At 60.6% G+C, this 22,690-nt stretch overlaps 3 protein-coding genes across 3 annotated transcripts; 1 reads left to right on the top strand and 2 right to left on the bottom strand.

The window, feature by feature from the left end:
• The first annotated feature begins 98 nt into the window (after positions 1 to 98).
• On the top strand, positions 99 to 5,352 carry GNAT2 (G protein subunit alpha transducin 2). The gene is made up of 10 exons (XM_085210547.1): positions 99 to 206; positions 2,029 to 2,230; positions 2,994 to 3,036; positions 3,216 to 3,357; positions 3,439 to 3,596; positions 3,685 to 3,813; positions 4,011 to 4,140; positions 4,317 to 4,470; positions 4,578 to 4,772; positions 4,901 to 5,352. Exons 1-9 carry the CDS (start codon positions 117 to 119, stop codon positions 4,766 to 4,768), a joined length of 1,239 nt encoding a protein of 412 aa, XP_085066673.1. The 5' UTR covers positions 99 to 116; the 3' UTR covers positions 4,769 to 4,772; positions 4,901 to 5,352.
• Positions 5,353 to 5,516: 164 nt separating this feature from the next.
• On the bottom strand, positions 5,517 to 18,153 carry GNAI3 (G protein subunit alpha i3). Its single transcript, XM_085210548.1, has 9 exons — positions 17,875 to 18,153; positions 13,556 to 13,598; positions 13,311 to 13,452; positions 12,488 to 12,645; positions 9,781 to 9,909; positions 7,628 to 7,757; positions 7,302 to 7,455; positions 6,582 to 6,774; positions 5,517 to 6,512 (listed from the first exon to the last, which is right to left on the bottom strand). Exons 1-8 carry the CDS (start codon positions 17,990 to 17,992, stop codon positions 6,584 to 6,586), a joined length of 1,065 nt encoding a protein of 354 aa, XP_085066674.1. The 5' UTR covers positions 17,993 to 18,153; the 3' UTR covers positions 5,517 to 6,512; positions 6,582 to 6,583.
• Positions 18,154 to 18,871: 718 nt separating this feature from the next.
• Positions 18,872 to 21,330, bottom strand: GPR61 (G protein-coupled receptor 61). The gene has a single exon (XM_085210545.1). It carries the CDS (start codon positions 20,259 to 20,261, stop codon positions 18,909 to 18,911), a length of 1,353 nt encoding a protein of 450 aa, XP_085066671.1. The 5' UTR covers positions 20,262 to 21,330; the 3' UTR covers positions 18,872 to 18,908.
• Positions 21,331 to 22,690: the final 1,360 nt, after the last annotated feature.

Genomic DNA, 22,690 nt, shown 5'->3' with positions numbered 1-22,690 from the left:
GATTGATGCGAGGAGCCGAGCCCGAGCAAAGTCCCCGGCGGAGGGAGAGCCCGGAAGCGACCGAGGAAGAGGATGGGGCGGGGGGAGGAGGAGGAGGAGGAGGAGGAGGAGGAGGGATGAAGGCTGCCGGAGCGCGCGGCCGCACCGAGGGGCGGGGCGAGAACCCATGGAGGAGGGGATCGGTGCCGCCCCCAGCCGAGAGCGGTGTGAGCCCCGGGACGTGGGGTATCGCCCACCCCCCCCAAACCCCCCCGCCAATGTGGCGTCGGTTCCGCCAGCAGCGCCGTTCCGCCCCCAGAGAGATTCGGTATCGGACCCCCCTCCAAAAAATAGCATCAGTGCCTCCGGCAGCAGCAGAGCCCCGCACGGGGACGGGCAATGAGCCCCCCCAGGGCGTGCTGCCCCCCCGACCCCATCAACCACCCCACATATGGACCCACCCGGGGCATCACCTCCTTGAGATGAGCATCGCTGCCCCCCCCCTCGTGCAGGACCCCACGGACGGGCTCCAAAGCCCCCCAGGAGGGGAAACCTCATCCCCCCCCACCCCCCCAGACATCCCACCCTCAGGACCCCAGGAGGAACCTCAACCCCAACATCACCCCCACACCCTGCTGGGGGGGGAGGGAGGAGCCCTCAGAGATATCAGCCCTTCTCTCCCAAAAGGGACCCCCCCCCCCACCAAGGGACCTCCAAAAGACCCCCCCCCATTGGCACCTCCAGCAGCACTGTGCCCCCCCTTCACGAGTTACGGCATTGGCCCCCACCCAAATCACAGCATCATCCCCTCCAGCAGCGCTGTGCCTCCCCCAAACGAGGTACGGCGTCGGACCCCCCCACCCCAAAAACAGCATCAGTGCCTCCACAGACCCCTTTGTGCCCCCCCACAGGGCAGCCGCACTCCAACAGCCGGGGGCCGCGCTCTGGGGGTCTCACCGCCTGTCGTCCCCCCCCTCGGTCCCCGCGTGTCCCCTACCTGTGCCACCGCTCCGGACGGGACGGGCACAAAAGGGGCTGAGAGCCCCCAGCCCGGCGCTGGAGGATGCGGTATTTTTAGGGGGGGATTTTTAGCCGTCCCGTTTCCCCCCACCCCATCCCATGTGGGGGGGCAGAGCCCTTATGGGGACACTGGGGACAGAGGGGGCGGGGGAGGGGGACCACGGGCTGAGCGCTGCGTTACGTCCGGGCGCAGTCCCAGCCCTTGGCGATGGTATTTTAATTGGGCCCCCCCTTCATTAGCGCCGCGCTCATTAGAGGCGTTGTGTCCGCGGGGACAGCGGGGGACGGCCGTCCCTTTGTCAGCAGCGCAGGAGGGGGACAGCTGGGGGGGTCGGGGGGGGGATGGCACCCAGCCGGTGGTGCTGTGGGGCACAGAGGGGCTCACAGCCACCGCTATGGGGACGTGGGGGGGCGGCGGGGTGTGTGCCCCCCCCTTCGGTGACACCCAGAAACGTGGGGTGGGGACAGCGGCAGCAGGGGGGGGGGAGGAGGAGTGGGGTGGGGGGAGGAAGGCTGAGCACCCATAAAGAGCTTAGGCAGCGGGAGGCGAGCGGCGCAGAGCAGCGCAGATTATGGGTGCTCGTTAGCGGCTCGTGCTAATTAGCTCCATTTCCCAGCACGAGGAACCCCACAACCCCACGGAGGGAGGGGGAATGGACACGAGTGGGGCTGAGCCCATCCCTGTACAAACCCCACAGCCCCCAGCGCTGGCACCCCGGGGGTGAAACCCCATCCCGTGGGGTTTCAGGCACCCATCCTTACGTAACGCCCTGCGCCCATCTTCTCACCATACTCCCCCCCCCCAGCCCCTAATCTTTGCCATCTTGGGCTAATTGGATTTCCATTGGTCACGTGGAGAGCGATAAAAAAAGCCCCCCCAAATCCCTCCGGGCCCCAGAAATCGGGTTTATCCATGGGGAATTAAGGGAGAGCACGGGGGGCAGCCGGCCCGCAAGCAGCCAGCCCAGCGCTCCGGTGCGGCCCTTTCGGGTTCCCCCCCCTAAAAGTATTTTTCTGCCCGCCCCCCAGGGGTGCGTGCACCCACCCCGAGGAGACCTGGAAGAGCGCGGGGACCTGGAGGAGCTCGAAGCTTTGGCAGAGGAGGACGAGGAGATGGGGAGCGGGGCAAGCGCCGAGGACAAGGAGATGGCCAAGAGGTCCAAGGAGTTGGAGAAGAAGCTGCAGGAGGATGCGGATAAGGAGGCGAAGACGGTGAAGCTGCTGCTGCTCGGTAGGGTGGAGGGGGGGACCCTGTGGGGACATGAAATTGTCCCCACGTCTTTATTCTTTATGCTTGGGAACAGGGAGGGTATGGGGACCGTTCCCGTGGCCCCATGTGTGGCACTGGGATCCCACTGATGGTAGGGATGGGCAAGGAGAAATAACGGGGGGAGGGAAGGTGTCCTTGTGCATGGGGAGAAGGGTGTCCTGGGGGTCCCATAGGAGGACACGCAGCCCCCATCCCATCCGCATCCCCATCTCCAGCCCCATCCTCATCCCACTCCATCCCATCCCAATCTTCATTCTCATATATGTCCCACCCCATCCCCATCCCATCCCCATCCCCTCCTGGTGAGCTGGATGCCCCCCAGCGCTGGCTCTCAGTGCACATAGATGGGTGCTGGGGCCCAAAGGGACAACTGGGTGCAGGGAATGGAGCGGTGACACCTGCAGCACATCATGGGGGGGAGTAGGACCACAGCATCCCCAAAACCCCCTGATGGGCACAGGAGGGAACCACCCCCACAACACAGCAGGGTGACAACATAGGGCCGGGGGACAGCAAGTGGCAGCGGTGGCAGAGCTGGGGGGTGGGGGGCACAGGGTGAAGGCGATTAGCGCCCTAATTCTAAGCAGCTTCCTGTGCTGCCCTAAGCTGCTTACAGCATCGGAGCCCCACACCGCCATGCTGGGCACCCAGCCCTATGGGAATCCCTGCAGTGCCCACGGGCGGGGGTCCCTCCTGGCTGAGGTGTCCCCCACTCTTTCTGCAGGGGCTGGAGAATCGGGGAAGAGCACCATCGTGAAACAGATGAAGTGAGTGGGGCTGCATCCTCGCAGGCCAGATGTTTCCCCCCCCCCCTTACAGAGGGCCGTAGGGTTGGGGTCTCCCTGCTGCCCGGTGCCCCCAGAGCAGAACGTGACGGTGCTGCGGAAGCAGGGAGCGCCTCATGGTACAGCTGGGGGGGGGGCTGATGCCAACATTCCCCCCCCAGGATCATCCACCAGGATGGATACACACCTGAGGAATGCATGGAGTTCAAAGCTGTCATCTACGGGAACATCCTGCAGTCCATCCTGGCCATCATCCGCGCCATGTCCACGCTGGGCATCGACTACGCCGAGTCGGGACGGGCGGTGGGTGGGGGGCAAAGGGGGGGGGGGGGATGGTGGCGTTGGGGAGGTGACGTGGTGTTGAAGGGCAGCGTGTCCCCGCAGGACGACGGGCGGCAGCTCTTCAACCTGGCAGACTCCATCGAGGAGGGCACGATGCCGCCAGAGCTGGTGGACTGCATCAAGAAGCTGTGGAAGGACGGCGGCGTGCAGGCGTGCTTTGACAGGGCTGCAGAGTATCAGCTCAATGACTCGGCTGCATAGTGAGCATCGCCCCAAATCCCCCCCCCCCCGAGCCCCCCATAGCCCTGGGGAGCGCGGTGTCCCCACAGCACACGGCTGTCCCTGCAGCTACCTGAACCAGCTGGACCGCATCACGGCCCCTGGGTACCTCCCCAACGAGCAGGACGTGCTGCGCTCCCGTGTGAAGACCACTGGCATCATCGAGACCAAGTTCTCCGTTAAGGACCTCAACTTCAGGTGGGGTGCAGCCCCCCCAGGGGGAGGGCAATGTCCCCGTGGTGGCTCCAGGGCCACCAACCCACGCAGGCACAGTGGTAGCAGATGTCACCTCCCCACTGGGGGCCACCAGCTTGGTGCTGCCACAAGGGAGACGTGGGGAGTGGGAGCAGAGGTGTCACCGCCTGTCCCTGCGTCTCCCCCCCCCCCACCTTTAGGATGTTTGATGTCGGGGGGCAGAGGTCAGAGCGCAAGAAGTGGATCCACTGCTTTGAGGGGGTGACGTGCATCATCTTCTGCGGGGCGCTGAGCGCCTACGACATGGTGCTGGTGGAGGATGATGAGGTGGTGCGTGAGGGACGGGGGGAGAACCGTGGTGGGGAGGGGGGAGCGGGGTGGGGACGTGGGACCGGGGCCTGGCTGGCTGGGAAGGTGCATTTCCTCACAGCAGTGCCACTCGGGGAAGGAGGAGCGCAGTGTAACCACTGCCCACAGCCCCACACTTGTCCTCTTTTCGCTGGCAGAACCGCATGCACGAATCCCTGCACCTCTTCAACAGTATATGCAACCACAAGTTCTTCGCCGCCACGTCCATCATCCTCTTCCTCAACAAGAAGGACCTCTTCGAGGAGAAGATCAAGAAGGTGCACCTCAGCATCTGCTTCCCTGAGTACGACGGTGAGCGACGGGGGTGGGAGATGGGGCTCTGCGGCACCGGAATGGAGAGCAGCAACGGCACCAGGGAGCCCCCACCCCCAGCAGCAGCCCCCCTCCTCCCTCCCCAGGTCCCAACACGTTTGAAGACGCAGGGAACTACATCAAGACCCAGTTCCTGGATCTCAACATGCGGAAGGACGTGAAAGAGATCTACAGCCACATGACCTGTGCCACAGACACGCAGAACGTCAAGTTCGTCTTCGACGCCGTCACAGATGTCATCATCAAGGAGAACCTCAAGGACTGCGGTCTCTTCTGAGCAGGTAGGAGAGGGGTGGTGAGGTGGGGGGGCACATCGTGCCACGATGGGGGCTGTGACCCCGGACCCAAAGAGCTGGCAGCAATGGGGAAAGACGTTTCCCCTCAGTGCCCCCTTCTCTCCCCCCATCAGAAGAGACGGCTGCAGTTCCACATCACCGTTCTGCTGAGCAGAGCCAAAAGGACAACACAGAGCTCCCCAGCCCCCATTTTTTCTATAAGCTGCCCCCCACCTCCGAGCCCACGCTAGGAGGGGCCCCAGCTGCCCTGCCTGCCCCACATCACAGCCGTCTCCTCTTGGGCAGCACCCGGCTGTGCTCCCCCCACACGGAGCTCAGTGCAGGGGAAGAGGAAACGGGCACTGGGGCGGTTGGCATTCTGATATTTAGAGCTGTATTTGCTCTTTACTGTTTGTAAATAAATCCGTCCTACCGTAGACAAGCCCTGCATGCTCTCGGTGTTCACTGCAGTCAGCGGCGCAGCTTCGCTTAGGAAAAACAAACCAACGAAATAAAGAGATGTGCATGAATGGATGTCTTGTTTCTCCTGTGCTGAAGGATGGAGGCACAGCTGGCGGACCCCCGATGGGCCCCCAAACTTCTTGCTGCTCCCACATCACAGCAGGGTGGTCCTCATCCCACGGGCTTCGAGACACACCGACCCCCGCCCCACACACCGCCCCACACCCAACAAGCACAGCGCAGGGAGAGCAGCAGAACGAGGCAGAAAGGAAGGAAAGGACCCAACTGTTCACTCACCATTTTAATACTGCCAACAGCTACAACAGATCAGAACTGTACACAACGACAACCCGGGAGAAAGAGCCCCGAGGTGATGGTTCAGCAAATGGACTGATGGGGGTATGAACCTTACTACGGGGAAAACGATGGCAAAGGGGGATTTGGCACCACATATACAGAGTAAAGGCATGCTGTCCATACAGACCCTGCACAGAAAGGCCGTGGTAAATGCAGAACACGGCGTGCCCTCCACCAAACTGCCAAAAACAGAGCGCTGGGCACAAAGGCTGCGGCGCAGCACACGGCCTCCAGCAGCGCAGAGCTCAGTGGGTTCACCACGAGCACTGCTCACCCATCAGCACTGCTCCTGCCCTCACTGCGTGCCACCAACACGTGGCCAAAGCCACGCAGAGCGGGGTAACACCTCACAGCACAACGGGCCCACGCTGCGGCCCGTGAGACATGGCAGAGATACCGAGTTCTGACCACAGCGAGTGTTAAAAACAGAGAGTTCCTGCTAAGAGGAATGCTTCGGGCACGATCTGCTCACGTGTGCATAGATCAGTGATAGTTTCTGTTGGTTTTATTTTTAAAACAAGAATCTTTTGCCAAGAAAGAAAGACAGTTTAGTAAAGTTATAGTTTTCTCCATGGAAAAAAATAACGAAACAAAACACCTTAAAAACAGACTAGTGGTGGTTTGGTAACCAAAGAAAGAGAGAAAGCTACATATGGAAGGCCTGGAACCCAGCACCTCAACTCCACAACAGCTGTACACGTTTGGGTCACGCCATCCAGACGACGTCAGGGCGACGCAGAGTCCCACGAGGGCTGTTCTGCCCTGACCCAACCTCAACACCCCCTATCAATTCAAAGGTCCCTAATACAGAAGGTTGTGCTAAAGAACGCGACGATTCTGCATGCTGCTTTCAGCCCCCTGGTCCCGCTCATGCCGCTGTCCCCACGAGGCAGCAAAGTCTGCTTCTCCCAAGGGTGCTCCTAAGAACTGCAGGGAGAGCAGCGAGCGTCAGAGGGAGCAGCACAGCCCAGCCCAGCCCCAACCGCTCTGCTTTACCTTCAGTAGAGCCCACACTCCTTCAGGTTGTTCTTAATGATGACGTCTGTCACGGCGTCAAAGACGAACTGCACGTTCTTGGTGTCGGTGGCGCAGGTGAAGTGCGTGTAGATCTCCTTGGTGTCTTTCCTCCTGTTCAGGTCCTCAAACTGACACTGGATGTAGGCAGCCGCCTCCTCGTACGTGTTGGAGCCTGGCAGAGATCAGGTCCCTCGATTCAGCCAGCAGTTAACAGCACAGAGTTTTTACACGGATCTTTTAAGCTGCTCGTAGCCATCTGCCTTATCCAGCTCCAAACCAAATCCACCGTTAACCCCTCCCTGCAAACCTCAGCTCTGCTCCCAGCCGTTGATCTCAGCTCGGCGAGGTGTCAGCTGCACACCTCACACCCCCCCCCCCCCAGGAGACCCAGAAGGGATCAGAACCCATGGGCTGTGCACCACCACATCCTCCTGGGTGAACAGATACAGGCTGGGCCACCCAGCCCCCGCCCCCCCCCCCAGGGGACAGAGCCCCCCCCCCCCCCCAGGGGACAGAGCCCCCTCCCCGCCCCCCCCCCCCCAGGGGACAGAGCCCCCTCCCCGCCCCCCCCTCCAGGGGACAGAGCCCCCCTGCCCCCCCCGCCAGGGGACAGAGCCCCCCGACTGCAGAGGCTCCACCTGAGCCTGAAGACAGGAGAGCCCATCCCCACCTGTGTCCTCGTCCCTCCCACCCCCCCACCTGTGTACTCTGGGTAGCAGATCGTTAGTGGGCTCTTCTTAATCTTCTCCTCAAACAGGTCCTTCTTGTTCAGGAAAAGAATGATGGACGTGTCTGTGAACCATTTGTTGTTACAGATGCTGTCAAACAGTTTCATGCTCTCGTGCATCCGGTTCTGAAAGGCAGAAGGAAGGAAGAGGGCAATGCACCAGTGCAGAGTTATTCGGGGGGCAGACAGGCTTTACGAGGACCAGACTACAGCACCAAGCACAGCCTGAGCCTGCTTCCAGCTCCAGGGCCACCAGCCAGGCGCTGGGACCCCCCTCCCCAACCCCCCCATGCTGTACCATTTCTTCATCCTCGGCCAAGACGAGGTCATAATCGCTGAGGGCCACACAGAAGATGATTGCAGTGACACCTTCAAAGCAGTGGATCCATTTCTTCCGCTCCGACCGCTGCCCGCCGACATCAAACATCCTGCAGAGGCACAGCACAGACTGAGAGCCCACGCAGAGCTCTGCCCTGACGCAGGAGCTGGGGGAGGCTCATGGAAGGGCCTCCAGACAACAGGGCGCAGGGCAAACCAGGCACACAGCTTGGGAGCAACCCAGAGCCCCCTCCCTCAGCACCCCACCGGGCTCTGATTCTCTTCAGAGCCATTTCAGCAGAACAACTCGAGGTTCAGCTATCAGCTGCTGATTCACTGGGGCATGCTTGTTTTGTTCCCTGCCTCCCATTTCCTTAGCAACAATCCGTTTGCTTGACTGGACTCCAAACACCTACTCACATCAGCTCTTCCAGTTCATTTACACTGAGCCTGACAAAGGCTTGTGTGGAGCAGGGCTGTCTACCTGCACACTGCTGCTGAGAGCAGAGTAAAAGAAACATCGTGAGGTCAAGAAACGCTCTTATGTGTGGAAGCAAACAAAGAAACAAACAGGTGAGCTGCTGCAGTTCGAATCTGCAGTGCAGGAGCTCCCAGCTATGAGAACACTGCAGCACCTTGGCTGATAGCAGCACTCTGCTCTGCTGAGACACAGGGCTGCCCTGCGCCTTCCAGTCCATCACGTATCCAAGAGCCACAGAAATCATAAGCATGGGTTTGTTATCACAGCAAACACACAGACCAGAGGGGCACCGTGCAGCGTGGGCCAAAAGGAACACAACGCAGTGACGTCAAAGCAGGGAGCCACACGAGCAGCTCTGCTAACTCCAGGCTTCTATTTAAGGCAAATGCCCGCTGCTTCCCAGAAGGAAAGAGGAAGATCTCTGCACAGACAGAGGCTATTTGCTCAGCTCCTGCCATCCAGCACAACTGTTGGCTGGATTCGTCTGGAAGGAAACGGCACCCCTGGCAACTCGGCCCCAAACTGATCCACATTCAAGTCACCTGGACCACCTCAGCCTGCTGCAAACAGCTGAGCCTTAACACCAGGCTCCATCACTGGGGGACGGCAGCTCCCGTTCCACGCCATCCTTCGTGGAGCAAATCCCTCCATGACAGACACCTCGTGTCTCCGGGAGGGCAGGGAAGGAGCAGCCCCCCGTTTGCAGCCAGAAGGGCTGTGATGCTGAAGAAAGCCTGCCTGCTGCCCCCCACCAGGCTCCCCGTCCATCACAGGCAATGATTTCTCAAAGAGCACTGCACACTGCAGCTGGAAACTCATCCCAGTGCATCGTGATGGAAGACAAACCTTCCCTGGATGAACCAGCAGCCACGTAAACAGCTCCACGGTGCAAAACACTTCTGCTAAAACCATTTGTAAGTTATGATAGAAGCCAAAGCACTACTGTTCTCCTAAAGGGCATGCAAGCAAACCACGTTCTGTAAGCAACACATGGATTTTTGCTAGAGCTCTTTTCAAACACAAGCTAAAAGCAAGCCAGTAAATGCTTATTTAGAGGCTTGGAGCAACAACAGCTTGAAAACAGGGCCAGAGGATGAGGGGAAACTCACCCACAACACTGTGCTCCTACATCCAGGGGATGGGGGACACACAGCAGGGAGGGCTAAGCGCTAAGGGCAGGGAGCTCAGCTGCACTCCAGCAGCTGCTATAGGGTTACAGGGAGCTCTGTGGGTCACGCTGACATGGACGCTGCTGGGAGCTGGCCAGGAACGGGGCACAGAGGGCCAGGAGTCCCTCACAGCACTCCTGTGTGCACACAGCAGCCCCAGGGCCTCGGGGACAGCCCTCACCTCCCACCTCAAAGAAAGGGGTTACGCTCAAACTCAGCAGCCAGGAGTCAGTGCCCTTTTAGTATTTTGTTGCTGTTCTGATCCTGTGAACAAGCAGCCAGTACCTGTGTCTGCGAGTCCAACATAAAAGCAGCTGGAAAGAACAGAAGAAAGCAAAGAAAAGTCAAACCAGAGAGCAGTGCCAGCACACGGGGAGGCAGCGGCGCTCAGGAGGTGCTTTGCTGAGGCTGTGGATCCTCCTCCAACCCCCCCAGCAGCGAGGAAATCACCGCAGCCCGGAGGATGCAATGCCCTTCCCTTACTTGAAGTAGAGGTCCTTGAAGGTGAAGTGTGTCTCCACAATGCCCGTCGTTTTCACCCTGGTGCGCAGCACATCCTGCTGAGTGGGAATGTAGGTCGGCTGGGATATTCTATCCAAGTCGTTCAGGTAACTAAAGCAGGAGAGACAACGCCAGGAGAGCTTTTTTTAGGCTGCGCTCTCGCTATGAATCTTTTATGAACTGCAGAAGAAAGTCATCACTGAATGTATTCATCCTCTGCCCACAACGCAGACCTCAAACACGCAGCAAACAGACACGAGGTCCCACGGGTCTGCCCTCGGGGGAGGGGGGTTGATTTAATTTTTCACCCCCCCCACGACCTTGCAGTGTGTGCTGGGAGCAGTGCTGGGCAGCAGGGCAGTGCAGGAGGTGCTGCTGCTGTAGGAGCTGTGCCAAGAGTGCTATCTCTTGGGGCAGTTCAAAGCAGTCAAGGGTTTTGGTTGTTTTTTTTTTTTTTTTTTTTTTTTTGCATCAAAGTGCAAAGCAATAAATCCAGCAGCTCGCTGTAAAGGGCAAGGATGCATCAAACGAGCCAGCAGGAAGAAATTCAGCATAAAGACCAGGCAGGTTCATTCACACCCATCAGCAAGGCCAGCTGACAGCCAGAGGTGCCCCATGGTGGCTGCTGGGAGGACACGCAGGTGGTCAGGGCTGCCCAGAGCACACAGCCACAGCCTCCTCCTGCCCCCCCCTACATCCAGACTTGCTGGCACACAATCAAACCCAAGCAGCTTGCAGTGGGTTGGAGCACTCACCACCCACAGCTGGGCGCAGTCCGAGGGTCTGCAGGCAGTGCTGTACAATATTGCTTCAGGAACCTGCTAACAGCATCACCCCAAACCACACAGCACCCTGCACTGCTGGCAGCCCTTCTGCAATCTCCTTTGCCACCAGGCTTCCTCTGGAGGCTGAGGTTGCAACACTGCCTCCCCAACCTCGCACCCTCATGTTTGCAGAGCCAGCTACTTCCCATGCTCTGACACCATCTGGTCAACACAAGCTTGCAAGAAGGGCACATTTCGTTCTTTTGTTTTCTTTCCTTTATGCCCTGAAATGAGGCTCTGAGCACAGAATGCTGACTGAAAGCCCACAGCATGACTCGTGTCTGCCCTGCTGCTGCTCTGAGCCTTCCCAGGCCCTGGGTCAGCAGCTGTGGGCGCTGGGATTCATGGCTCCATCCCCACTGGCATCACCCCATCCATCTCACCGCAGCACTAACGTTCTGCAGTGAGTGCTTCCAGGTAGGGAGTGCAGCACAGCTCCCCATTCCATGCACACACGTGAGCACAGGGCGGTGCTTTCCTAACAGCCGGGTCACTTTTCCTTTCAGTGCTGAAAAGAGCTCTTTGAAAGCCAAAAATGGCTCCAAGAGATTCTTACAAAGTGCTGGTTATGAGTGGCTGCCCCTGGCACTGGGGCAGAGCAGCAGGCAGAGCCTGAGAGCAAGGAGGGGAGGCCAGATTGAGACGCCTGGGATGCCACGCCAAAAGGGAGCAGGCTGCCAGCCCTGAGACCTCAGCCCTGCAGAGGAGCAGAGGTGAAGCACCCTTGGGAGCACGGTGCACAAAAGCCAGCACCCACACTGCAGTGTCTGGGAGGGAGCTGAGGGTGCAACAGCAGAGACGAGGCACTCAGGGCTGCACGCCGGGCAGCAGCTCAGCTGATTGCTCACTCTGTGCATTAGCAAGGCAGGGTGCTGCAGAAGCAGCTCAGCTCCTCACTGCGCTCTGCAGCATTTCCTAACTGCTGTGTTGCTTAGTGACTGACTCAGAAAACAGTGCTGATTGAAGGCAACTTCCTGCAGGCTTTGGATAGAAGCAAACCCTGACACAGCAGAACGACCACTGACAGCAGGTCAGTGCTGGGTTCAGCCCCTGCACAGCCCCCACAGCCCACAGAGCTGGGACACGATGCAGGAGCACACCTCTAACAGCAGCCAGTCCTTGAGAAGCAGTCTGACAGCCTCCCGCCCTCTGCAGCTCTTCCAAGGCTCAGCACCAGCACACAACAGCAGGACTCTGCACCGTGCCTTCCCCCTGCAGCCCCACAGCAGCCCAAGGTCCAACACAGAGCCCTCCAGCTTTCCTCTTCTCCCCCAAATCTTCCTATTGAATCTGTTCTCTCACTCCCGACTCTTTTTTCTCCCTTTGAATCTGAAGCTTCTTCCCTGCACGCTGCAAGGATCTCAGAAACGCTCCTCCTGTCAGCTCACCTACCTTGATCTAAACTCAACAACCTCTGCTGAGGTGTTACAGTTTCAGAAGTATTCTTGCTTATTTTCAAGCTGCAAATGTGCTCTGCGCAGCCAGAGCCTGCAGGGAACCGAGCTGTGACTCATCTGAAGGTTTCTACAAAGCATTTCCAAACTAATTTCTCAGAGGCTTAAAACTTGGCCAAACCATGAGAGCATTCAGGCAGCCACCAGGAAGCACAACTGACCCACAGCCACCCTTCTTCCTGGGTTTACAAAGCAGCAAACACGCAGCTTTTGCCAAAAAGAAGCAAGCAACAGCTGTTTTGGTTAGAAATTGTTGAACAGAGACAGGAACTGCTTTGGTACAGAAGCAGCAGCTGCCCTCCTCACGCTGGTCGTCACATCACTCACAGCCAAGCTGCGCCTGCAGGCAGAGAGCAGTTCCTGCCTGCCCACCACCCCCAGCCCATGGGAAGGGCCCAGGAGGTCTCTTACTAGGAGGCAGAGTCGTTCAGCTGGTACTCCCTGGATCTGCTGAAGCAGGCCTGCACCCCAGCATCCCGCCACAGCCTCTTGATCACTCCAGCCAGCTCGGCCGTCATCACCCCCTCCTCTGCACTTCCAGCCAACACGAACAGCTGGCGGGCATCATCCTGCAGGGAGAGGGGGGAGATTAAAAAGGGAATCAGAACTGCTTACAAGTTTAAAGATTGCTGCAATAGCTGAGAGACGAAGGAGCCCGATTTCCTAATCGAGCGTTTCATCACGAGACGGCACGCATCGATCGGGATTCTGCTGTTTGCCCCCACCTCAGCACGTTGTTTGTGCTTTTACGTGCTGGGGAGTCTGCAAAATTCTGCTCTGAGACTCGATGTGAGACCTCACATCTCTACAGGCTCACAAAGCAGGCTGTGGACGTGGCACACAGACAGCCCTGCACGCTGCAGGACCACCTGAAGCTCCCCACGCTCTGCTTCTGTCCTGCTGCTGCAACACGAGCTGCTACAGGGACATTTTTTCCTTTGTGGTTTGTGTTGAGCACTGCAACTGTGCTCTGTTCTCTCACTCCCAACTCTTTTCTCTCCCTTTGAATCTGAAGCTTCTTCCCTGCACGCTGCAAGGATCTCAGAAACGCTCCTCCTGTCAGCTCACCTACCTTGATCTAAACTCAACATCCTCTGCTGAGGATGATGATGATGAGATCAGATGATGAAGTCTCCCACTGCTGCACCTTGTGGCAAACACAGCCCCACTGTGAGAGCCACGCTCATTAACACAATTTGGAGCACAGACTAAGGGAAATCAGTGAAGTACTTACTGCTCTGGCAACTTCCCCAAAGTCTATCTTTAACCTTCCCATGGCTCTTATGATGGCAATGATGGACTGGATAGTATTGCTGTAGACAACCACTTTATATTGTTTGCATTCTTCCTCCGAGTAGCCGTCCTCGTGAATAATCCTGGAAGAAAACCAAGCTGTCATTCCTAAGCCAAAGCAGAAGGGCAGCAGAGCATTGCTTCGCCCTGCACGGCAATGCAGCTCAACGCTGCACCCTCACTTACTTCATCTGCTTCACGATGGTGCTTTTGCCAGACTCCCCAGCACCTGAAAAGCACAAACAAACTGCAGTTAGCAAGCAGGAGGAAGGCAGGAACAAAGGCAGGCTGCCCCTGGGTGCTCCCAGCTGGGGGGCTGCAGGATTTGGGGTGATGGCCTGGCTGCCATCATCCCCTGGTTTCGCTTACAGATGCTGACACTGTGAGCGTTCACCTGCTCCAAAAGAAACGTGGAGTCCCCAGAGCACGCTGCCAACCGTGCAGCAGGGCAGGGACAGCAGGGAACGGCTGCAAGGCAAAAAAACTGGGGTGCAGATTTCTCTGACAGAGAGAGATGGAAGCAGTGCCCCCAACGAGCAGCCGAGTGCAGCCACAGCTCTCAGGCTGTCCGTACAGAGAGCCCAATTCGGAGCAACCCCTGCGGTGTGGGAGGGAAGCAGAGCTGCACAAACTGCTCTCACTGACCCAGGTGGAGCAGCTGAAGATATGAAAGCCCAGAAATGTGTTACTGTGTCAGAGAAGGAACACCAAACCCCACAAGGGGTTGGCAAGGACCCTCACCCACTCCCACAGAGCAACCCGAGCCGGGACCTCCCCAGAGCTGCAGCACAACACTCAGAACAGACCTGTCCAGGCCTGCAGAGGCAACTCAGCTGCTTGAGTCAGCAGCAGGAGAGCAGAGCCCGGCTTCCTGCTCCAACCACACCAGGGCTACGGCACACCCACAGCACCACGTTGCTTCCCAGCTTCTACCCTCTGCCATTTCCCAGCACACAGCTGGCTGCCGGGCCTCAGCACAGCTCTGGGGGGCGGGGGGGGGCTGAGCTCCCACCTGCACAGCAAGGAGCTCCTGCCACACATTTTCCTGCGCCCCATTGAATTGCGGTGCACACGATTTGCACTCAGCAGCTGCAGGACTCGGCCCCGGGGCTGGGTGTGCTGCAGGCACAGAAGGGTGATGCTGAGCTGCATTTGGTGATGTGACTCACACACAAAACCACAGCACACACACACACACACGGTGTGGTGACACAGAGCCGCCCCACCGCCAGCACAGGGAGCTCCGCTGGGAGAGGGAGCTCCTTTAAGATCATCAGACACGCAGGAAAGAAGGGCAGCTGGCAGCGATGCGTTCTCATTCTCATCTCATTTGCTCATCCCTGCTTCTCCCCCGGACCCCCCTGAGCTGGTGGAGCTGTGAGGACACGGGGACGCAGCACACACAGTGCCTGCTGTCCGTGCAGTTACACAACAGCCAACACAAACGGCCCATTGAGTGCTGAGCTGTGTCAAACTGAGCCCTGGGAAGGGGCCACGGCCGCCTGGGACCGACTAAGGGCACCACCAGCTCTCCCAGCGCACCCCAGGTGCTGACCAGGATTCCTTCTGCTGTGTTCAATGACAACAGAAAGCTCCCCATCGTCCCACAAGGTCATTTTGATGCTGAAGGAGCGTTTCCTCCGAGCGAGCCGCAAAGCAAACAAGCAGTGCAATGTTTTGACAGCTCTCAGTGATCACAGAGAGCCGATGTGAGGCGGCTCCTGGGCCTGGCGGGGTGTCAGACACACGGCGTGCACTGCTGGGTCACACCTCCACCCCCCAAACACGGCTCAAGAAGGCTCTGCTCCTTTGGGGACACACAGCCCCTCCGCTGCAGGCAATGTCCTTTCTGTGCCCGCTGCTCTGCTCTGGCTGTGGGTTCACCCATCCCCTTGGTGACAGCAGACAGCAGGGATGCTGCTCCGGGCACACGGTGCCATTTCAAAGCCATTTGCCTTCAGTTGAGGCTGAGGCGTTGCCAGGTTGGAGCCCATCGTGACAAAACACTCCCATGTCTGGAAAGCAAAGGATTCAGCTTCTAAGAACAGCGAAATTCCATTTCATTTACCTCCTCCCCTTCACGCCTTAGGGAGGAGACAACCAGCACACAAAGCACATCCCCCCTTTAGGGCTGCTGGAGAAACACGAGCAGGGAACAAGAACAGGAAACATTTAAAGCTGAGCCCCCCATACACCTTGTACAGAAGTTGGAGGGTGCTGATCCCTTCACCCAAACAAACCCCACAGCCCTGGCAGGAGCACAGACCCCACGCTTCTCCCCACGCCACCTCCCTGCTGTTCAGCTGTTGTAGGGGAAGCTGCAGACTGTTGTGGGTTTTCCCCACCCCCGTGGTTCCAGCAGCACAACCACAGCCCTCCTCTGCCCCTCAGCCCACACCAGCCGAGCGACAAAAAGCCATCAGAGGTAATTATGCCACCACACCACCACCAAGCGGGTTACACAGAGCTCACCTGAGCTTCATTCCTCCCCTTCTCCTCCCCAGCCCCACACTCACAGCTCCAGGCTGTTCTGGGGCTGCCTGCACTTGGAGGGATTCACGTGCTTTGGTGCTGCCTCCCAACTTTTGCCTTCTGCTTTTTGTTTTTTGTTTTAACAACCCAACAAATCAACCCACAGCTGCTTTCCTCCACGGCCAGAACCAAATCAAAGCTCAAACATGACTTACAGCCACATCACGCAGGGCAGCAACGCTGACAGCAGGGGATGCTGATGGAGGTGACAGCATTTGAGTTCCTACGGAGCCCAAAGCAGAGCTGCAGGACGTCACCCCCAGCTCTCAGCTCACTGTTTGCGCAGTGGGGAGAGAAGGTGATGCAAACAGCAACTGAGAAAACATGAAACCAGAGACAGCATCGGCTGCTGGGAACAAAAGGTGACAGCAGCTCATGGTGAGCGTGGGCAAGAAGGGTGGGAGGGGGCTTCAGGAAGAGCAGAGGGAGCCAGCAGCGGCCAAGTTTGCTGTTTGCTCAGGCAGTGCTGCAGATTAAAGCTACGTGAGCAGAAATGCTGGATTTTCATTATTTTTGTCCCTTTGGGATAACTGCACGGAGCATCCAAACCCCAACCAACTGCTGCACCACGTGCCTCCACCTCACACACGGCACTGCACAACAAGGACAGAGGGCAGGACGGCACCGAGGTGAGCACCTGTGCTCATCCCAGCTGGAAAACCCCACAGGTTCCTACACTGAGGTGCTGCTGCCTGCAGAGCTGTGTTGGCCCGGGGGCAAACAGAGAAACCAGGCTGCGTTCAGCACAGGATGGGGCTCAGAATGGGCTGCAGGCAGCCCTGCCCATACACGCAGCACTCCCGTGCCCTCAGCACTGCGTGTAAGCACTCCCCTCACCTCCATCGCTCTGCTCAGCCAAAACGAGGCCACAGCTCCGGGTGGTGCCCAAAGTTTCGCTCTAAAGAAATACATTTCTGCTCGACTTCACTGCATCAGCACAACAGCGAGCGCTGCTCTGGTTACATAAAGCGCCGCATGGGCTCCAACAACAACTTAATGACACGAGACACGGCTTATCCAGGGCATCTCAGTACCACGGCCCGAAGAAAAACGCTTGCTCAAACAATGGAAAAAGCTCAGGAACTTTTCCATCCGCTCCGTGCCGTGGCACTGAAGGCTGGTTGTTCCTCCGGCAGTCAGCTGCCCCGCTTTGCCCACACGTCAGGGGAGCACCAGCCCTCGGATGGCCACAGAACTGAGGGGAAGGATTGAAAGCTGGCTTGAGAACAAGGGCCAGGTGTGAACCTGATCTGAGCGGCTGTTCCTCAAGTGAAACACAATACAGAGCCCGGTGTCACACTGTGTCCCATTACTCATTGAGCTCCTCTGGAATAACCCAAAAAGCACAGCAGAGATGTTTCCAAAGGCACCCGGAGCCCAAAGCGCCCTGCTGTGCTGCTGTGCCTCCCGAGCCCCACCTGAGCTCTGTGTTCATGGATCTCCGTCTGCCTCCTGGATGCTCCCTCACCTCCTCCACCCGCTGATGAGGTCAGACAGCCCCCAAACGGCCCCGAGGAAACAACCGGCCCTGCAGACACCAAAGCAGCGCTGCTCTGCCCGGACAACACGCGGCCTTGTTCAAAACAGAGCGAAGCCCCCGAGAACAAAGCGCTGCGCCGACCACCGCAAAACCCCCAAGAGAGAACGCAACGAACGGGGAAACGCAGCGCTGACGGGAGGAGCGGCGCTCGGAAAGCAGAAGTACCATTAAGCAGAACGGGGCGCACCGGGCCCGTCGCTCCGCTATCGAACAGCGCACCGGGAGCGGCCGCGCGGAGCAGCGGGGCCGGGCCGAGCCGAGCACAGCAACGGGGAACGGCGGCCCACAGCCCGGGAACGGCCGCGCCTCGAAACGCCGCCCCGGGCAGCGTTGCCACACGGCCGCACGGCGCTGCCGGGGACTCCGAAGGGCCACGGATCGCTCGGTCCCCGCGGCGCCGTCCCGGATCCCCCCGCGGCCCGGCGCTCCTCACCCAGCAGCAGCAGCTTCACCTCCTTGGCCGCCTTCTCGCCGTCCTCCCGTAAGTTGCGGTCGATCATTTTGCTCCGTTCCACCGCCGCTTTGTCCTCGGCGCTCAGCGTGCAGCCCATGGCGGCGGCGGGGCGGCGGCCGCCGGGCCGGGACCGGGCAGGAACGGAGCGAGAAGAGAAGGGCCGGAGCGGAGCCGAACCGCGCCTCTCCCTCAGCCGGGGCGGCTCCCGCAGGCGGCGCCGGATATCCGCCCGCCGCGACCGTTACCCGCGGGGCACGCCGGGAAGCGCCGCCCGCGCGCGGCCTGCTGGGAGCAGCACTTCCGCCTCGGTGCGGCGGTGCATGATGGGAGCGGGAGGAGAGCGTCGCTTCCGCCTCGATGCGGCGGGGCATGATGGGAGTGGGAGTAGCGAGCCGCTTCCGCCACGGTACAGCGATGCATGATGGGAGCTGGGAGGAGCGCGTCACTTCCGCCTCGGTGCAGCAGTGCCCGACGGGATGTAGAGGGGCTCGCGGCACTTCCGCCTCGGTGCGGCGGGGCGTGATGGGAGTTGTAGTCTTGAGGTTACTGGGGGGGTCTACCCGCCCCAGCCCTGAGTTGGGGGTGCCACGATCCGACACTTTGCGGTCCCGGGGCCGTGCAGGGCGGGGGGCGGGGCACCTTTCCCAAGGAGAACTTCTGCGCCCATCCCAAAGCCGCAGCCCCTTCCCCACACCGAGCCCCACAAACCCCTCCCACCCCCACGTGGGTCCCAGAAGAGCTGGGCACCCACGGGTGGGGGTTCAGGGCACAGAACCGGCCCTGTGGGGGCCCAGACCCCAACCCTGGTGCTCAAACCCCAACCCCAACGTGGAGACCCTAACCCAACGCTGAGCCCCAACCCAACGTGGAGACCCCAACCCAACGAGGAGGACCCCACCCGAGGCCACCAAACCCCCATCCCCGCCCCCCCCCTCCCCCCGCGTCCCACATCGATGCACCCACACCGTTCTGCCCTTACAGCCGTGTTTGCACCCGGAGCCACGAGGACGACGCTACAGCTCCGCTTTGGGCACGATGGCCGCCGGCACGCACAGCCCATCCCCACCACTCCGCTCCGTCCCCTCGCCCGCATCCTCCCCGACCTGCCCCGGGATGCGGAAATCGATGGGCGCCGGGTCCCGCTTGGGGCTGGGGGTGTCGAGGGGCGGCGGGGGCTCGGCGGGGCAGCCGGTGCCCTGTAGGAACTGCAGGAAGTTCTCCTCGATGGAGCCTTCGCGGCTGGGCAGACGCAGGTCCTCCTCGGGAGGCTGCTTGAAGAAGCAGGTGAGGAGCCGGCCCAGCTCGCCGCGGATCTGCCGGTTGAGGCACCCGTAGAAGAAAGGATTGGAGGTAAAGCAGAAGTAGCCCAGCCAGGTGACCACGGTCTCGGCCGCCGGCCCAGCCAAGGGTTGGGCGCTGAGGGCCGTGTAGAGGTGGAAGGAGAAGTAGGGCAACCAGCAGAAAAGAAACTGGCCGCCCACGGCCAGCAGGATGGCGGCCGCTTTGCCCCCACCGAACGTCCTCTGCGGGGTGGTGCGGGGGGCACCCGAGGTTGTCACCATGGTGGAACGGCTGCTGAGCGACTCGGAGCGCCGGCGCGGGGTCTCCATCCAGGTGGGCAGCGGGCCGTGGTGCATGGCGGCCACCCGAGCCACCTTGAACATGCTGCAGTAAACCACCACGATGATGAGGAGGGGCAGGAGGAAGTAGAAAGTGGCGAAGAAGACCACGAAGAACTTGCAGTACGGACCGCGGCTCCATTGCAGGGAGCAGCCGCGGCCGGCGGGCGGGGGGCGGTCGGGGGACAACCAGCCCAGCACGGGGACCAGCGACGTGGCCACAGCCTTCAGCCAGACGCCCACCAGCACGCAGACCACCAAGCCCACCGTCATCCGCACCTCGTAGCGCATGGGGTGCACGACGTAGTAATAGCGCTCCACGTTGATGGTGGAGATGGAGAGGATGCACATGCTGATGAAGCAGACGCTGAGGAACAGGTAGACGCGGCACATGGCCTCGCCCAGCACGGGGCTGTCGAACACAGCCGAACCCGCCAGCATCTCCAACGGCATCAGGGTGAGGGCTGCCAGGAAATCCACCAGGCAGAGATGGAAGACGAAGACGAACTTGCGCAGCGCCGGCGTCTTCACGATGACGGTCATCACGGCCGCGTTGCCCACGATGGCCGTCAGGTCGATGAGCAGCATGAAGAAGAGCCCCACCGATCTGGAAGCCACGTCTTTGGGCTTGCTGTCGGCCGTGCCGTTGGGGGGCATGGGGCCCGGAGAGGGTTGGAGCGCCCGCGCTGCCCTAGAGCCGTTCCAGCCCCATAGGGCGGGCAGGGAGGGCTCCATGTTGTGGCCCATCGCCCATCCTTGGGGCTGACAGTGCGGGGCTGTGGGGCATCGCTGGGTGCTCCGATGGCCCTATGGCTGCTGCTGCCCCGCTGCGGGGTGGGTCCTGAGGTGCTCAGCGCACCCAGGGGTGCCCCCCAGCACCGCTCATCTCCCTGCTCCTCTCCACCGGGCAGAGCTGTGGGGCTGTGGGGAAGGGGAGCTGTCAGCGGGGGGCACGGAGGGGTGGCACAACGGGGACAATGGGGCAAACGGGCCCCACGAGACCCCAGGCGGGGTCACAGCTCCGCCGTGGCTCCCAGGTGCAACCCCCCCTTGTCCCCAGCACACTTGTGAAACCCTGCATTAAGACCCCTCCCAACCCCCCTTTTTTTTTTCTCCAAGGAAAATCCTTCTGCCTTAAAAAATGAGAGATTCTGGGGCTAAAACCCCCAAACTCCGTGGTTTCATCCCCAAATGCTGCATTTTTACCCAGACCCCAGGGACCACGTGGGGCAGCACCAGGACCACCCCGGGGACCCCTCTGCTCTTGGAGGGCCGCAGGTAACCCCGCACCTCTGCCCCTCCCCGGTGGGTCCCACCCCCCACAAAAAGCTGCATTGGCACCGCGGGGTGAGCAGGGACCGGGGGGGGCCTTCCGGTGCCCCCCACCCTCCCGTCCCCACCCTGGGGGTCTCCCCTTCCGCTGGGTGTGGGGGGATCCCCGAGCACAGCCATGGATCAGGGTGCAGGAGGTGCCCCCTCCCTGAGCGACCACACATCGGGGACCCCCCCGCCCCACACCGCGCGCACCCCGGGCATCGCTCTGCCGTTACCTACCGGGGGGGGCTCCATGGGCCCGAAGCGGGGCCGGGCGGGGATGCTCGGAGCCGGGGCCGGTGCTGGAGCCGCTGCGGCGAGAGATGCTCCCGCACCGCCCGGCTGCTGGGTCCTAAACGCCTCCCGCCCGCACCGCACCGCCCCGGGAGCCCCCGGCCCCAAAACGGGCCGCCACGGAACGGGGAACCGGGCCCGGGGTGGGGGGGGGAGTGGCTATGTCCAACGGCCCCAAGGGATGGGGGGTGGGATGCGATCGGGGGAGGGATGCGATCGGGGGAGGGATGCAGGCTGCTCGCAGCTCTCAGCATCCCCGTGTTTCGTTTCTCCCAGCTCCCCCCAGTGAGGCTGGGGGGGGGGTCTTGGTGGGGATGGGGGGGTCACTGCGGGGCTGGGGGGAGGGGCACTGTGGGTACGAGAGGGGGGTGTAAGGGGCTCTGTGAGAATGAAGAGTTGGTGTGGGGTGGTGGGGGGGGGCACTGTGAGGATGGGGGGGTCACTGTGGGGGTGGGGGGGTCACTGTGGGCGTTGGTGCGCTGTTATGAGGCTGGGGGATCGCCGTGTGGATGGGGTTTATGGTGGGGGGGACACGGGAGCAGTGCCCACAAGGGCTGTGGGGCGCGGATGGGGACGGGCTCGTAGCCCCCCCTCCCCAGCAATGAACCACTTGAACCCACAGCCATGGAGCGGTGGGGAAACTGAGGCACGGAGGCTGAGTGCCCACCCACAGCACTGCCGGACCCACTGCGGTGCTGGGGAAGGGGACGGGGGGTCTGTGGGGCACGGGGACCTCAGCGCTGCAGCACCCGGCATTGCCCCCCCCCCACCCCAAGCCCTCCCCACCGCACCACTGCTGAGCACCGGGGGGGGGGGGGGTGCAGGGCAGGGATTAACGCCTGGATTACAGCAGAGAAATTGAGGACGACCAAAGGACAGACAGAATCCCCCCCCCCCCCCGCCTGGGGTGAGGGGCGGTGGGGTTGGGGGGTCTGTGGTGATAGCAGCAGTAGGGTGGGGGGGGACGGGACCCTGGGAACACCCCGCTCTGCACTGCAGGGCTCCCCTTTGATTGCAGCCCCCCCCGGAAATAAAGAGCTGCATCATCGCGGCGCTGTTTGTTCCAGCTCCTTTCCCTCTAATTTTGGACCCGAAAAAAAAAAAATAATAAATAAAATAATAATGTGGCACAAATGTTTGCATCTAAAAATACAGCCGGGAAGCAGAGCCAGCACTGAGCGTCACGGGGGCTGCTGCCCTGCCCCCCCCCCCAACCCCCCCACCATCCCCCACAGCAGCACCCAGGGGTGCTCCTCGGTGGGATCCCGGGCAGGGTGACCCCAAGTGTGGGGTGGCACAGAGGATGGGGGGGGATGGGGGCTGTTGTGGCTCTATGGGATGGGATGGGGGGTGGTCTCGGGGGGGGAGGGGGGGGAGGAGGGTGGCTGGGGGTGGTTGTTTAGCATAGGTGGTGTGGGTTTGGGGGGCTGGGATGGAGATGGGGATAAATATAGGGATGGGGATGGAAATAGGGACAGGGATGGGGATGGGTGTGAAGATGGGGGCAGGGATGGAGGTGGTGTTGGGATAGGGCTAGAAATGGGGACAGGGACAGAGATGGGATGGGG

The sequence above is a fragment of the Meleagris gallopavo genome, chromosome 28 (genome assembly GCF_905368555.1).
Source record: "Meleagris gallopavo chromosome 28, MGAL_WU_HG_1.1, whole genome shotgun sequence".
Lineage (NCBI taxonomy): Eukaryota > Metazoa > Chordata > Aves > Galliformes > Phasianidae > Meleagris > Meleagris gallopavo.
This window is presented reverse-complemented; position numbering and strand designations above follow the sequence as displayed.

What these genes read in the sequence shown, in the direction of transcription:
- GPR61 (XM_085210545.1), bottom strand. Translation starts at nt 20,261, where the DNA reads ATGGGCCACAACATGGAGCCCTCCCTGCCCGCCCTATGGGGCTGGAAC.
- GNAT2 (XM_085210547.1), top strand. Translation starts at nt 117, where the DNA reads ATGAAGGCTGCCGGAGCGCGCGGCCGCACCGAGGGGCGGGGCGAGAAC. An exon ending in CTCAATGACTCGGCTGCATA is followed by an intron (nt 3,597 to 3,684) that starts GTGAGCATCGCC and finishes CTGTCCCTGCAG; the next exon opens with CTACCTGAACCAGCTGGACC. An exon ending in TGGTGGAGGATGATGAGGTG is followed by an intron (nt 4,141 to 4,316) that starts GTGCGTGAGGGA and finishes TTTCGCTGGCAG; the next exon opens with AACCGCATGCACGAATCCCT.
- GNAI3 (XM_085210548.1), bottom strand. Translation starts at nt 17,992, where the DNA reads ATGGGCTGCACGCTGAGCGCCGAGGACAAAGCGGCGGTGGAACGGAGC. An exon ending in CTGAACGACTCTGCCTCCTA is followed by an intron (nt 9,910 to 12,487) that starts GTAAGAGACCTC and finishes CTCCTGCTTTAG; the next exon opens with TTACCTGAACGACTTGGATA. An exon ending in TTCAAGGACCTCTACTTCAA is followed by an intron (nt 7,758 to 9,780) that starts GTAAGGGAAGGG and finishes GTGCCTCTGCAG; the next exon opens with GATGTTTGATGTCGGCGGGC.